At 32.5% G+C, this 14,702-nt stretch overlaps 1 protein-coding gene across 4 annotated transcripts in view; it reads left to right on the top strand.

Moving 5' to 3' along the window:
- MSRB3 (methionine sulfoxide reductase B3) overlaps positions 1-14,702 on the top strand; it is a 233,819-nt gene that overhangs the window by 117,435 nt on the left and 101,682 nt on the right. Inside the window, exon 5 of one of the 4 annotated variants that reach the window (XM_051962056.1) lies at positions 494-873. The exons of the other annotated variants lie outside the window; for them this stretch is intronic. Within the exon in view, the coding sequence (XP_051818016.1) occupies positions 494-552 (59 nt within the window). The 3' untranslated portion in view covers positions 553-873. Of the gene's footprint in view, positions 1-493; positions 874-14,702 lie in introns of those variants that run through there. 4 annotated transcript variants of the gene reach the window in all.

Below are 14,702 nucleotides of genomic sequence, written 5' to 3'. Positions count from 1 at the left end.
AACTTTGAACATATGTAAGATGGCCTTTTTGTTAGCTCATTCTTTTCTCAAAGTTTTGTATTCTAACTTGAGAAAAATGATTATTAATAACCAGTGCTTTGGAGAAATCAAGACTTTCCCCTATTTTCTAAAGTTATGATTTCAAAAGTTTAGTCTCTTGAAGGACATAACTGATAATGAAATTGGACTAACTTTCTTTACATCTTGTTCATACTCCATCCATGTAGGGAAAGTCATTGAGCTCTATGGGTTTGGCTGGAGATAAGATCTTTGAATAGATTGATTGTTCAAGCTTGGGGGAAACTTAAAATTAAATGACATAATCAAAGTTCATTTGGAAAGATTCAGCTTCTCCTTGTAATATTCTTTCTTTCCTTAACTGTTAACCAATAAGTTGATTGTCACCTTTGGAAACCTCAATCTTTCAATGGACATGTAATTATCAGCTTTATTTATTTATTTAGATTTTTTTTTTTTTTTTTTTTTGGACTAGGTGAAAAAGAAGATTCTTTGTCTCAATTACTACCTAGCATTTATCCTGAAGGAATGTAGCCTCAGTCAGACTGAAACTTGTTGAAGATCTCACCTTAAAAGGGCAAAGTCACCCACTGAATCCAAGGCCATCTCCAATAATCTTGATCTATATCTAGCCATGGATCGAGATAGTTCTAGAGGAGAAAGTGAGCTAGGTAATCTCTCCCAGCTTTCCCTCAATTAAATTTGATTCATTTGCATATCATGGCATCACCTCCCTGATATCATCCTCCTCTTCCAGAATGAAGAACAACAATAACAGATCATGAGCCCAAGAGAGATGGCCGGATGATCATCTTTTTATTAAAATTGGCATTATTAATAAAATGATTAATTTACCCAGGATTATGTTTTTCAAACCTTTTAAATGTCATAACCTCATCAACCAATTTCAAAGGGATTAGTCATCTTTAATGGTCAAATCTGATGTTCTTCTTTCAGTCCTCATCCATTTTGGCCCCTCTGCAGCTTTTGACACTGTTGACTACTGTATCCTGGATACTTTCTCCTCTCTGGTATTTTAAGACATTCTTCCCTCTTTCTAGCTCTTGTCTCATTTTTTCCAAGTCTCTTTTGTTGGCTCATCCTCCATTTCATGTCCCCTAACTGTTGGCAGTTAGCATTCTCTAAGGCTAACCTGGGCCCTTTTCTCTCTCTTTCCTTTCATTCTTATTGCTCTCACAAGCTTCAGAATTTTAATTATCACCTCTATGAAAACTATTGTCAGGTTGAGAAATCTAGATCTGATATCTTCCCTGAACATCAGTCCTATATAGCCAACTTTTAGGGCATTTCAAACTGGACTGTATCCCAGAGACATCTAAGACAAAAGTATCTAGAAAAAAGAACTTGTATCTTTTTTTTCCTAAGCCACTTCTAAACTTTTCTTTCTCCTTTTTTTCCTCGAAGTTATTTATTTGAAGAAAGAATAAGCAAAAAGAAAAACAGAAAAGTAATACAAAACAAAATGAGACAAAAGAGAACATTAGCATGTGCCCAGCAGAACATCATATATGACAACAAATATCAATTTAAGAAAATATATAAGTGTATATATGTGTGTGTGTGTGTGTGTGTATGTGTATATATTTATGTGTGTCTATATATACATACATATATATATATATATATACACATACATAGCATATATTATTGATGGGGTTCTTTTTTCTTTGCTGGTTCATAGATGGAGAGAGCTTGCTTTCAGGAAATTAAGAGTAGTTTGAAAGAAAGGTTAATAGAGGAAGCATTGTATAAAAAGTCAAGACAAAGTTCTGTCCTATGTAAATTGATATCAAGGAGAGAAGGAAGATCATAGATACTCATGGAGGGTATATAGACCCAAATTGAGAGAAAAGAGGTAATTGTTTGGACCATAAAGCTATTTTGATCAGATTTGCTCTTAGAATTTCATATATATCTATATCTATATCTATATATCTATATATCTATATAAAATACACATATACATACATATATACACATATTAGATATGTATATATGTACATATGTATATATGTGTATATACATGTTCATGTGCATATATATGTATGTGTGTGTATATATATATATATATATATATATATATATATATATATATGTATGTATGTATATGCCCTGTCCTGGTTTGGTCTCTAAGATAGTCTAGCCCAGCCAGATTGTAAACTCTTTAGATTGTAAACTGCAGCTGTTTGGACATGTCCACTTTTCCATGACCCCATTTGAGGTTTTTGTGGCAAAGATACTGGAAAGGTCATTTCTTTTTCTAACTCATTTTACATTTAAAGAAACTGAGGCAAACATGGTTAAGTTACTTGCCCCAGATCCCGCAGCTAGTAAGTGTCTGAGGCTGGATTTAAAACTGGGAAGAGAGTTTTCTTCTTACTCTTTCAGGTCTGGCAGTCTATCTACTATGCCATCTAGATGTCCTCTTAATTGCATTAGCAATACTCATTAAAAACATACAGCTAGTGAACTGATTATAAATTGTATTTCTTCTTTCAAGAAAATCCTATAGATCTTTCTAAGCTTAATTTATATTGCCTCAAAAATAATAAAATTGCATTTATTTTTAAAAAATTTAATTCCTCTCTTTCCCTTTCCCTAAATTAATAAGATCTTTTCATGTTTGTTCTTTATTATAATTATCATTTTAAAAAGAATGCTTTATATTGATGCCTCAAAGTACCCAGACTAGTGCTTCTCCATCAACATGATAGGTACCGAATAAAATATTGGTAATCTTGCTGTTTATTTTAACAGTTGGTTAATACAAATGGTCTTGCATTAGTGTTGTTTGACAAGCTAAACTGGTTGAAAGTTACTGGAACACTCAGCTATGAGAATTTTTCATTAGCCTCATGAGGCAGGGTATACATTCAAAAACATGTCTAGCTTCTCACTGACCTTTTTGCCTAGGTAAAACCTACTGGGGTCTCATCCCCCATGTCTCAACCCAGACAACATCTGTCAGAAATGTTGCCAGCAACCCACCTTTTATGAGGAAGCATAACTAACACACAGTCCGGTTTTGTTTCAGTAACTTGGGAACCACTTCACAAAAAGCTTTGGGCACAATTTATGCAGGTTTTCAGCTGAGTTTACTTTTCACATAAATAAAAGTCTGCAAAGTAGAGGACTGTCTTCTAAGACAGTGAACAATTTTACACTCCATTAAGTCTATTTTTCCAACTTGTACACAAGTGGCGATTGTATAAGTCAAAGACAGAGTGGGTGAACAAACCCTTGTTCCTAGACAGAATGTCCCAGGGAGATTTTATTCACTTTTTTTTTTTTTTTTTTTTGTAAGTGACATTTTCCAAGGAAAGCTTGGAGATCGAACTGAGGCTTTCCAGAGGGAGAAATTCTCATTCTTGTTTTGACTTTTTATGTAAGTTTTAATGCTTCTGTTTATTCTTCAGCTGAGTAAAAGAGATCCTTCCCATGATCACCAAAGCAACCTCTGGTACATATGCTACCTATTATATTTAGATATTTAAAATCACCTTCTTAGAGCACCATACATACAAATGAAGGCAAATGTTTGTACTTTTATAGCTCTGAAAATGCTTTGTAATGACCACCATGGCTTTTTGATTATTGGTTTAGCAAATGTTTGAATTCTCATAAAATCCCTTCCTTTGGAAAGCAGCCTTTATTTTCAACCATTTAAAAAATTCATGTACATTTTGTGAGAAGCTCCCTCCTCCCCTTACTCTCTCAAAAAAAGTACTGATTACCACTGAAAAGGGGCAGGGGAGTATGTAGTCATTGTTTCTGTGAAACTTTATATTATATCTATGTAGTGGACTATTTGTAAAAAAAAAAAAATAGAGGATGTGGGTTTGAAATTTTATGATTCCTACATATACAGCCCCATTTTTAAGCAATTCTAAAATCTCTTTGTTTCATTTTGACTTTTCATTTTTTATTTAATAGAAATATCATAGGCCTACTCCACAAACATTTTCTTGTTTTTTATTTGTCTAATCTCTTAGAAAATTCTTCTGCTGTTTATTAAAATAAAAAAAAAATCATGATACATATTATTGGGAAACACCAGTGTAAGTTACTGAGAAATGCACAAAAGTATTTATCTATGGAGACCACCAAAACAACCAGGCAGAAACTTTTCTCTCTCCAGGCCTTTCTGAAATCATCCTGTTAGACCATGAATTCTTAATCTTAATCTAGAACTCAGGGGTCCTTAATCTGGGGTTTATAAACTTTAAAAAAAATTGATATATTGTAATATAATTGATTTCTTTTATACTCATGTATATTTTATTTTATACATTTAAAAACATTACTGAGGAGTTAGATTGTCAAAAAGTTCCATGAGCATGGTCTAGCAGGATGATTTCAAAAAGGCCTGGAGAGACTTACATGAACTGAAGTAAAATGAGCAGAACCCAGAGATCATTATACATTTCAATAACAATACCATATGATGATCAATTCTGATGGAAGTGGCTCTCTTCAACAATGAGATGAACCAAATCAGTTCCAATTGTTAAGTAATGAAGAGAAACAGCTACACCCAGCGAAAGAACTATGGAAAATGAGTGTGAACCACTACATAGCATTTCTACTCTTTCTGTTATTGTTTGCTTGCATTTTTTGTTTTCCTTCTCAGGTTTTTTTTTTTTTTTTCACCTTATTTCTAGGTCCTGTCTTTCTTGAGCAGCAAGATAACTCTATAAATATGTATACACATATTGTATTTAACATATACTTTAATATATTTAACATGTATTGGACTGCCTGCTATCTAGGGGAAGGGGTGAGGAGAAGGAAGAGAAAAGTTGGAACAGAAGGTTTTGCAAGATCAATGTTGAAAAACTACCCATGCATATGTTTTATAAATAAAAAAGCTATAATTAAAAAAAAAATTCATGGTCTAACTCTAAAATTTCTGAAGAGCACATTCCCCACATCCTATTAATTTATTAAGTAACTTCTTTCTTCTTCCTCCTCCTCCTCTCATTCTCCTCCTCTAATCCATCATCACTCTGTTAGGAGGTGGGTCACATGCTTTATCATCAGATATCAGGAGTCATGGCAGATTATGATCAGAGTGCTTTTTCAAAGTTGCTTTAAAAAGAATAATGTTGTTAATTGTTTCTTCTGCCTGCTTACTTCCAAGTGCATCAATTCATATAAATCTTCCCAGTTTTCTCTGTATCTATCCCCTTTATCTTTTTTCATGGTACAGTAATATTTTTGTATATGCATATTCCTTATTTGTTCATAATTCTGAAATTGATGGGCCCTCCCATAGTTTCTAGTTCTTTGCTATAACCACATTTTTTAAACCTATTTGGACCTTCACCTTGGTCTTTTATTTCTTTGGAGTATGTATCTATTAATTGTGGCATCGTGCAAAAATTATATGTAGTTTAGGCACTTTCCAATGAGTTTCAAATTGTTTTATAGAAGGTTTACATCAACTCATAGCTTCACTAACATTGTGCCTATCTCTTGTCAGAAATTCTAGTAGTTATAATTTTCCTTTTTTATTATTCAGACTTTCAGAGTTGTTTTAATCTGCCTTTCTTTGATTATTAGTGATTTGGAACATTTTTAAAATATAATTGATAGCTTGGATTTCTTCCCTTGAGAACAGATTCATATATGAGAACAGGCTTATATAATTTGACCATTTGGTTATTGATGAATGGCTCTTGTGCTTATATATTTGAAATAATTCCCTATATATCTTTAATTACAGACATTTAACAGAGAAATTTGCTACAAAGAGTTTTCCCCCCCATTAACTGTTTACCTTCTTATTTTAATGGCATTGATTTTGTTTCTACAGAAACTTATATTTTAAGTATTAAAATTTTCCATTTTATCTCCTATTACTCTTTATTTCCTTGTTTAGTCAAGAACTCTTTATCAGTAATTGTGAAAGATTTCTTTTTCCTGGTTCCTCTATTTAATTTATGATATGTTCTTTTATATCTAGGTCATTTATCCATTTTATTGTGATATATGGTATGAGATGTTGATCTAAATCAGTTTCTGCCATTGCTTCCAATTTTCCCAGCAGTTTTTGTTTCCTACTAAGACCTCATCCCAGAGATACTGTCTTTGGGTTTATCGAACATTATACTGCTATTTATTTGCTTTGCTCTGTACTTGATCTCTTCTCATGTCTAATGTTTCTATTTTTTAACCTGTAAAAAATAATTTTAATTATCATTACTTTTTTAATACAGTTTGAAATCTAGTACTGCTAGGGATGTTTCTTTTCTTAATTGTTTCAGTCTTTCTAGTGAGACTTTTGACCTTTTGTTTCCTCAGAAGAATATGTTAATATTTTATCTCTCACAAAGCCTGTACCTTGTTTGGTGGTCTGATTGATATAACACTAAATAAGTAAATTAATTTAGATTGTTTCTTTATTATGTTGATATATTCCAACCATGAATAAATAATCTTTCCCTTTAATTGGAATCATCTTTCCACTTAATTGGGGCCATCTTTTCACTTAATTAGGGCCATCATGAGTGTTTTGCAGTTGTATGCATATAATTCTTATGCTTGTCTTATGAGTAATCTCATCAATATTAGACACATTCTATAGTGATTTATCTCTTCCTAGTTTTTTTTTTTTGGGGGGGAGGGAGAAATAAGCAAAAAAACTGTTTATATGAGTTCATTTATAACCTACTATTTTCCTGAATTTATTATTTTTAATGCATTTTTGTTTGAATCTCTTAATATTCTGTAAACAGACCATCATTTTATCTCTATTTCTTCTTTGTTGCTGCTTATACCCTATTTTATTTTCTTATCTTATTACAGTAGGTAGCTTTTCTTCTTTCTTTTCCTATTTGTTGTCTTATTTCATATTAGAATTGAATGTTCTTTAAACATTTGACAATTAATTTGTAAATCCATCTGATAGAAGGTTTTTTCCCTTCTCATTTTTAAGAATTCATTTATTCCTAGTTCAATTTCTTTGTTCTGAGATTGGATTATTTAACCCTCTATTTCCTGTACTATTATTCAGGACATTATATATTTGTAAATATTTATCTCTTCCATTTGTATTTTCAATTTATTATCATATAATTAGACAAGATAGTTTGTTTTAATTTCTTCTTTATTTGTTGTGAGTTTTCTTTTTTATTTTTGGTAATTGTCAAGTTGATTTTCCTTTCTCTAAAACAAAACTGGTTATTTTATTAGTTTTTTAAATTAGTTTTTAGTTATATTTATTAATTCAGAAGTTTTTTCTTTAAATTTAAAAACTAATTTGATTTACAGAATTTTTATTTTTTTATGATTATATTATTGTAAAGCCTATCTCCTATACCTTCTCTCTCTCTTTCTCTCTCTCTCTCTCTGTCTCTCTCTCTTTCTCTCTCAAATTTTATTTTCTCTCAGAATTATTATTTTGATAGTGATTTGTTTTCTTTCTTTAAAAAATTTTTGTTATATGCCAAATTAATTGATCTTTCTCTTTTCTTAATGAAAATTTTTATAGTTTTAAAAATCTGAAGTACTGCTTTAGCTACATTAAAAAAGTTTTATGTCCCACCATTGTTGCAATTTCCTTTTATATAGAGATTATTAGGATTTGTTGTTTGACCAACCAGCTTTTTTAGGATTTTTTAGGATTTCTTCAAAGAACCTTTACTCAGCATAATTTTTATTGTATTGTGTTAAGTAAAAGATGTATTTAATAGTTTTCTTCTATGTATTTGTTTCATGAGGTTTTAAATCCCTTATATGTTCAATTTTTATAAAAATTCTATGCACTACATATGCATGAATGTGTAAATTCTTTGTTATTTCTTTTCAGCAACCTCCAGAGAGCTATTGTAATGAACTTTTCTAAAATTCTACTAAAGTCCTTAACTTCTTTACTTTTATAGAAAAGAAATCCCCTTAGATTTATCTGGGTCTGAACAAGGAATGTTGAATCCCCTAACTGTTATGGTTTGACTACTTAATTCTTACTACAATCCAATTAATTTTCACTTTAAATACTTAAGTTCTATGCCACTTAGTACATATATTGAATACTGATATAATTTCATTATCTAAAGTGATACTTGTAAGTATAATATAGTTTCCATGTCCATTTTAACAATGCCTTTTATCATTCTTTGAAATTATAGTTGTGATCTCCACTTCTTTTTTGTCTGACTAATAATTTTTTTCTCTAGTCTCTCATTTATTTTTGTGAATCTTTATGGTTCAAGTGTTTCTTTTAAACAACATATAATTGAATTCTGCTTTCTAATTCATTTTGCTATTCTTTTTAATGTAATGGATGAGTCACTTCCATTCAAAATTATGTTTATCAATTACTTTTCCCTGTATCATATCCATAACTTCTTATCCTCTCTCTTCCTCCATAGCTGCCTCTGTTTTTTTAAAACAAAGAAGGTAATGAAAGGCATTATCAACATTAGTTATCTGTAATTAAAGCAATTTGCTTCTACTTCATTGCTCTTCTGTTTTCCCTTCACTTTGATCCTGACTGTTGTCTCTTAATCTTCAGTTCTTTCCTTTTCATCCTTCTTCATGATCCAACCTATGAGGTTGAAGTTTATTTTGATTTTGAATGTTCTGTTCTTGACTTCTCCCCTCTCTATTAAGTCCCTCTCTCTTCCCTTGTCCCTGTTGTATTTATTGGATTCCAACTCCAAACTATATCTACACGTAGATATGAGTGTGAACCTTCCTTCATACAAAATTGAAGTTCATGTAATACTGCTTTCCTATCACTTTCTCCATGTTTGTGTAACCTCCTGGTAATGAGAAATAGTAAATTTACTGCCCCCTCCTTTCCTCTTTTTTTCCCCTAGTGCTTTTAGTTATCCATCCCTATTTTTTCCTGTCTTAAAGACAAATCTTGGGACCATAAAAACAGAACAAAACTACTTTCAGGCTTTGTTTTTCTTTCTTAATTTCCCCTGTGATCTTTGAACATATTAAGGTTCTATTTACTTCTCACTCTATTAGAAGGTAAGCACTTCATCATCAAGTGACACAGTCCTCTTTAAATTGCTTAAATAAATTTACCTTTCTAAGTTTCTCTTGACTTCTGTGATTCCATTTATAAATATCTACTTAGATTTAATTTTTCATGAGGATTCTCTTCCTCTCCAAGTAGGGTCATGCTCAGTTTTTTAGGGTAAATTATTCTTAGTTGTAAGCCTTTGCCTTTTGTCTTTGGAATAGCATTTGCCATTATTTTCTCTTTTTTAGGAGAGTTGAATTTTTTTTTTTTTTTTGGTGATTCTGATTGTGGTTTCTTGATACTAGAGTTTTTTTTTTTTTTTTTTTTTTTTTTTTTTTTTTGACTGATTGCACTGTTTTCTCTTTGACATAGAAGCTCTAGATTTTAATTCTGACAATCCTTCCAGAGTGTTCATGTTATTTTTAATCTTTTGATTCATTTGTTCCAGGTTCTCTTCTTTTCCTTGTAGCTAAGCAACTTTTTTTCTTCTGATCCTTTAGGATTTATCTTTTTAATATCTCTGAATCCATAATATTTCTTAATAGGGGTTTGCTTGTTTGTTTGTTTGTTTTTTAGATGTTTACTCACATCTACAACCTCAGTTCTTGATTTGGAACCTTGTGCCAGAGCCAGGAGAGCTGGGTTGCTCTGTGGATAAAGTACTGGGCTTGAAGTCAAGAAGATCCAAATTAAGATTTGGTTTCAGATACTTACTGGCTGTGTAATGCCGAATAATCCACTTAATCTCTATTTGGTTTAATCCACTGGAGAAAGAAATGACAAACCATTCTAATATCTTTGACAAGAAAACAGTGGGGTCTACCAGATCACAAAGAATCAGAAATGACTGAATGTTAACTAAATAACTAAATGTTAACTAAATAACAACCAGGGACAAGTTCTGGTCTTGGATAGAGATGAGGCTTAAGGTGGGAGCTGAGTCTTATTTGATCTTGACCTGAATTACCTACACTGCCTTCTGCTTTCTTTTTTGTGTCTGTGCTCTTGGTACTAGCACCTTTAGGGCCTTCCAGATCACCTGGGTTCAGAATTCTATAGTTTTCAAGGATTTCTAGAGCATTTCACACCAGAATGATGCCCATGGTGACATCCAACCCTAAGCACTGCCAATTTCCAGTCTCATGCCTATAATCAGAGCACTCAATGATGTCAGTTTCTGATTATCTTGGAGTTTCTTTGCCTGAACTCTGCTGCCTTTCTGTACCAACATACAAATGATTGAAGGTTTCAAGTGCCCTTGCAGCATCTCTGGTCCAGACTGACAGGTCTCAGACTTCTTAAGTTGGACTTGCTGTTCTGAGAGATCCTGTGTCCATAGACTTCTGGTTGGGTTTATTTTTTTGGGGGGATATATGTCTGGACTGCATGATGGAATTTATTAGCGACTTTCTTTGGATTTATTGGTTATTATTCAGTTTGGTGCTCTTTTTTTTTTTTTAAAGACATTTGCTAGAGTATATTTGTGAGAAATAGCTTCCCTTGCTAGCTTAATCTGTTTTGTCTTTATTTCCCAAGTCCTAATTGAATGAGGGAAAACAATAATGGTTATTTTTGTTCTTGCTTCTGGTATTTTCTGCTTTGAAAAGTTGTTGCCCTAAATACCCCCTATAGCTGCCACTATTGGTAAACTATCAGCTTATTTCTCAAAGGCAGTCCAGAATAGCATGATTTTCAATGTTGAACTCCTTTCTGAATCTGAATCAGGACCCTAAGAATAAAAAGCTTCACTGTCCAGTTCAACAACTTCATCACTGAAAAAACTTTTAGTTAATTATGATAATTCCTGGTAACTTAGTGTAAAAAAAAATCTACAAATGAATGGGGAATGATGCCAGTGATCATATTGATTCTACATCACATTTATTGGGCTTCCCAACTCTATCAGAAAAAAAAACACAAAACATTTTTTTGCCTATGAGCTCTATGAAGAGTGTAGCTGCTGATTTGAAGAATCTAAAAGGCTTGGTGTTAACAGTGAAGTGGTCTACACATTCTTCTTCCAGCTGCTGCTGTTCACAACACTTTTGACAGTTAAAATATATCACACATTCTCTTGTCCATTTAATGTAAACATTTATTGTTTTAAGTGGAATCCAGAATCAAACCTAAATAGGAGGATGCAGATTCATAGCTTAGCAACAAAGGCCAGCAGTAGAAGAAGCGAGATCAAACAGAAAGCTTTTGTGGTTGGCGGCATTTTTTAACAGCCAGTTACAAAAAGATAATTTCTTATGCTGCAGGTATTATTTTGAATTGAAAAATGCATTAGAAAATGGAAAATTAGGTAAGCTCCTTTGTTAGGATGTAGTCTTTCTAAGAGTAGGTACTCTTATTTTCCTGGTACCTAGCACACAGCACCTGGCAAATAGTACTTTGGGTCTTGTTTTTATTCTCATTAAAGCATCATCTGAATAAATTCAAGAAAGTCAAATGTAGTTTTTCTTAAAAGATGACACAATTACTGTCTTATTTTCCATTTACAATAACATCTTAACTGGGTTAATTACTTAATTGCAAAATTAAGTAAAAAAATAAGTTTAAAAAATGCCATTAAGTAAAATGGCAAAAATTTAAAAATTGACCCAAGTTTCTGTGTTTATTTGTAGTATTTTTGAACTTGAGTGAAGCTTTTCTCAGAATCCCAATAATTTTACAAATATAAAAGGCAATTGGCATATTAAATATGACTACACAGAAAAGACTGGGTCATTTAAAGCTAGTTTGCACTCTGAAAGGAAAAGGTAACAAATGAAAATATTTGTCCCATTTCCTGTTTTGTTTAAGTTTTTGCTACCCTACACATAAATTTATCAAACTCCTTTTCCAGTGACAATACTTCATTAGATTAGTTTGGTGAGTATTCATGGAGATTTTCATCTTCTGAGTCATAAAATTCTTTTATTCCCTAAAGGATTTCCTGTGTCTGACTGGAATTTCAAGTCTTTGTAGTTTTAGCTGGACTCCTTGAAGCAGTTACTTTCTAAATGGCTGTGTTCTTGAGGGCTGCATGTAATACCTGGGGAGCTGGGTCAGAGATTGACTCCTGTTTTTTAAGAAAATTGATCCCTTTCACTGCCTTAGTCATAGTAATTTTATTCAGAAATTTTCCTTAAACTTTTTAACCTCTTCCTTTCACAATGATGATTTTTTTATGTCCCTATGCAAGTTCCTAGTATTAATCTTTCCTTGCATCTTTGGGTATATTTTTGTCTATTTCTGTGAATTCACCTCAGTGACTTGCTATTATTGTGTGTTGCTTGCAGGCCTGTCCCATCAGGTTTTCATCACTCACTTGGTGTAAAGGAAAGGGAGATAGAGTTACGAATATATTGGACTATTTAGCAATTGATGAGAAATGCCTTTGGATATCCTTTTTCCTTCTTCTCTTAGTTCTTTTTGAAGGGGGTGAAAGTCAGGTTAGAGTAGAATACCAGAACCCTTGTGTGTTCTTGTTTGAAAGCTTTAGCAAATTGAAGATGATAATTTTTGACATGTGAGTTCGAAGGGTTTTTTTCTTTTGTGATTATGGTGAATATGAGCTCTGCATATTTGAAGAGCTTCTTTAATGTATGTGTATGTTTGAGAGACAATGCATTCTATTAATAAATGACAACTGAGTATATGTAAAAAGGAATTAAATTTAATGATGGATATCCCTTGGCTCATCTGGTATTGGACAACAAAAAAATATGAGTCTAATGATTATGATCATACAAGGAACTAAATTACTCATGACATTATTATTACAAATTCAGAAAAAAAGTTTTCTTTGGTTGTACTAGTTCTCAGTTGAAATGTTTTATTCTATCTTGAAATAATATTTGTAAAGTGCTTGACACATAGTAGGCACTTAATAAATACGTGTTCCCTTCATTTCTCTACCCTCTGTCTTCATTATGTCACAATATATGAATCATATAATATTCACTTTCTATTTTTCATGTTATACACTTTAATAATTTTCAGTTGATAAAAGAAGTAATAATGTTTAAAAAGTACAGATGGAGAGATCTTTAGCAAAAAATACTGGACTGGCATTTTACTTGGTAGATTTCTAGGTTATTTATTTTGAGGGAAGAGAAAAAATGATGAATTAATTACTTACTCTACAAATGTATACAGACAATATAAATCTTTGGAATGTAGCGCATATTATCATTGCATAATCTATATCCATATGCTGTTTACAACAAACTGAAATGTTAGATCCATGAGAAAGAAACCAGATTCCAGTGCAGGGACAGTTTTTGTAGTAAAGAAAGATGAACGTATTTAATAATTTTTAGGAAAAGATTATTAAGTGCTTGATAGTAATGTAACAAAATAAGAGTGCTAAAACAGAGTGTGTGCTAGCACAATATGGAATTTAATGCAATCATTTTTCCTCTTGTCAATCTTCTCATTTTGGCCCCAAATATATGAATTTACTTTCCCTCTTAACAAGGTGAAGAAATCTCACACTATAACCCTTGATCCCAGTAATGTGGTACCTTACGGGTTTTCAGTCTCTAGTTGTGTCACATCACTAGCACATGGTGACAATCCTGTGAGCTAGTGACTCCATTGTTTGCACTGGCCTGCTTAATCAGCTTGAGGACAAAGGCACAGGTTTGAGTCACCATTCAGTCAGTGCCTTCATCTTGAAAACTCTGTTCCTTGACAAAGCTTTGTCGGGGGCTTGGATACAAGTGGGACAGTAGTTCAAAAGAAATCTGTTACCATTCTTGATGAGACAATACGTCCCCAACTTTGTTGGTTCAGTCACATCATATTCTTATTTGAAGGAAAGTATATTCTAGTCTATCAAAGAAGGAGGAAGTAGCTTTCTTTTACTGTTGACAGCTGGCAAATTTTTATTAGAATTAGTGAACTGGAAAGACCCTTCTTTTTTATTTATTATTATTATTTTTTGGAAAGACCCTTCTGAGAAGTAGAATCAAAGACTCTCCAGATTGGATCTGATCTCAGATTTACTCTAAAGTGAAACAGGAATTTTCTCTCCAACATCTAGTCTCTTCTTGAAGGTCTCCAATGAGAGGATGACATTAAGAGTATAAGACTTTTTTAGGGGCTACATTATTGTAGGGAAATGGAAATGATGAAAGGAATTCGAAATCCCCTTCCTCCTTTGCAGATATGCTAGAAGGGTTAACTTTACCCCGTCAGGATTTCTTCTTCCTACTGATCTCAAGGTGTAAAGATGAATCTATAAGTGTTAAAGAGCTGCTGGGAGGATGTCCTTCCCCTCCACTTAGGGCTATAAGCCATGAGTTCATGGCCTCTTTGGAAAGTTGTCCTCCTGTTTGAACCTTTTACCCTGGGTTCTCAAGATGTAGCAGAAACTTTGGCAGGTCAGTGGACTGGAAAAATGGTGTCCACATAAAGATAACCCACCAAAATGAAAAGCTTGCTTGATCTTGATTGAGCTCTACTAGTGGATGTGGAATAAAAATGTTTAATGAGCAGCTTTGACAAACATTTGCCAATATCTCAAGAAAGCTTGAATTTTAGTTTCTCTTAAACATTCTGTAATTCTATTCTTTTTTTCTTTTCTTGTGGGTAAGAATAAAATTATCCGCTCCACACTGTGGTTCATGTTTCTGTTTTAGGTAACTTTGTTATTTTTTAAAACTTCTTCTTCTTCCTTCCTAAGAGGATCCTTTAG

This window comes from Antechinus flavipes, chromosome 5 (assembly GCF_016432865.1).
Source record: "Antechinus flavipes isolate AdamAnt ecotype Samford, QLD, Australia chromosome 5, AdamAnt_v2, whole genome shotgun sequence".
NCBI lineage: Eukaryota > Metazoa > Chordata > Mammalia > Dasyuromorphia > Dasyuridae > Antechinus > Antechinus flavipes.
This window is presented reverse-complemented; position numbering and strand designations above follow the sequence as displayed.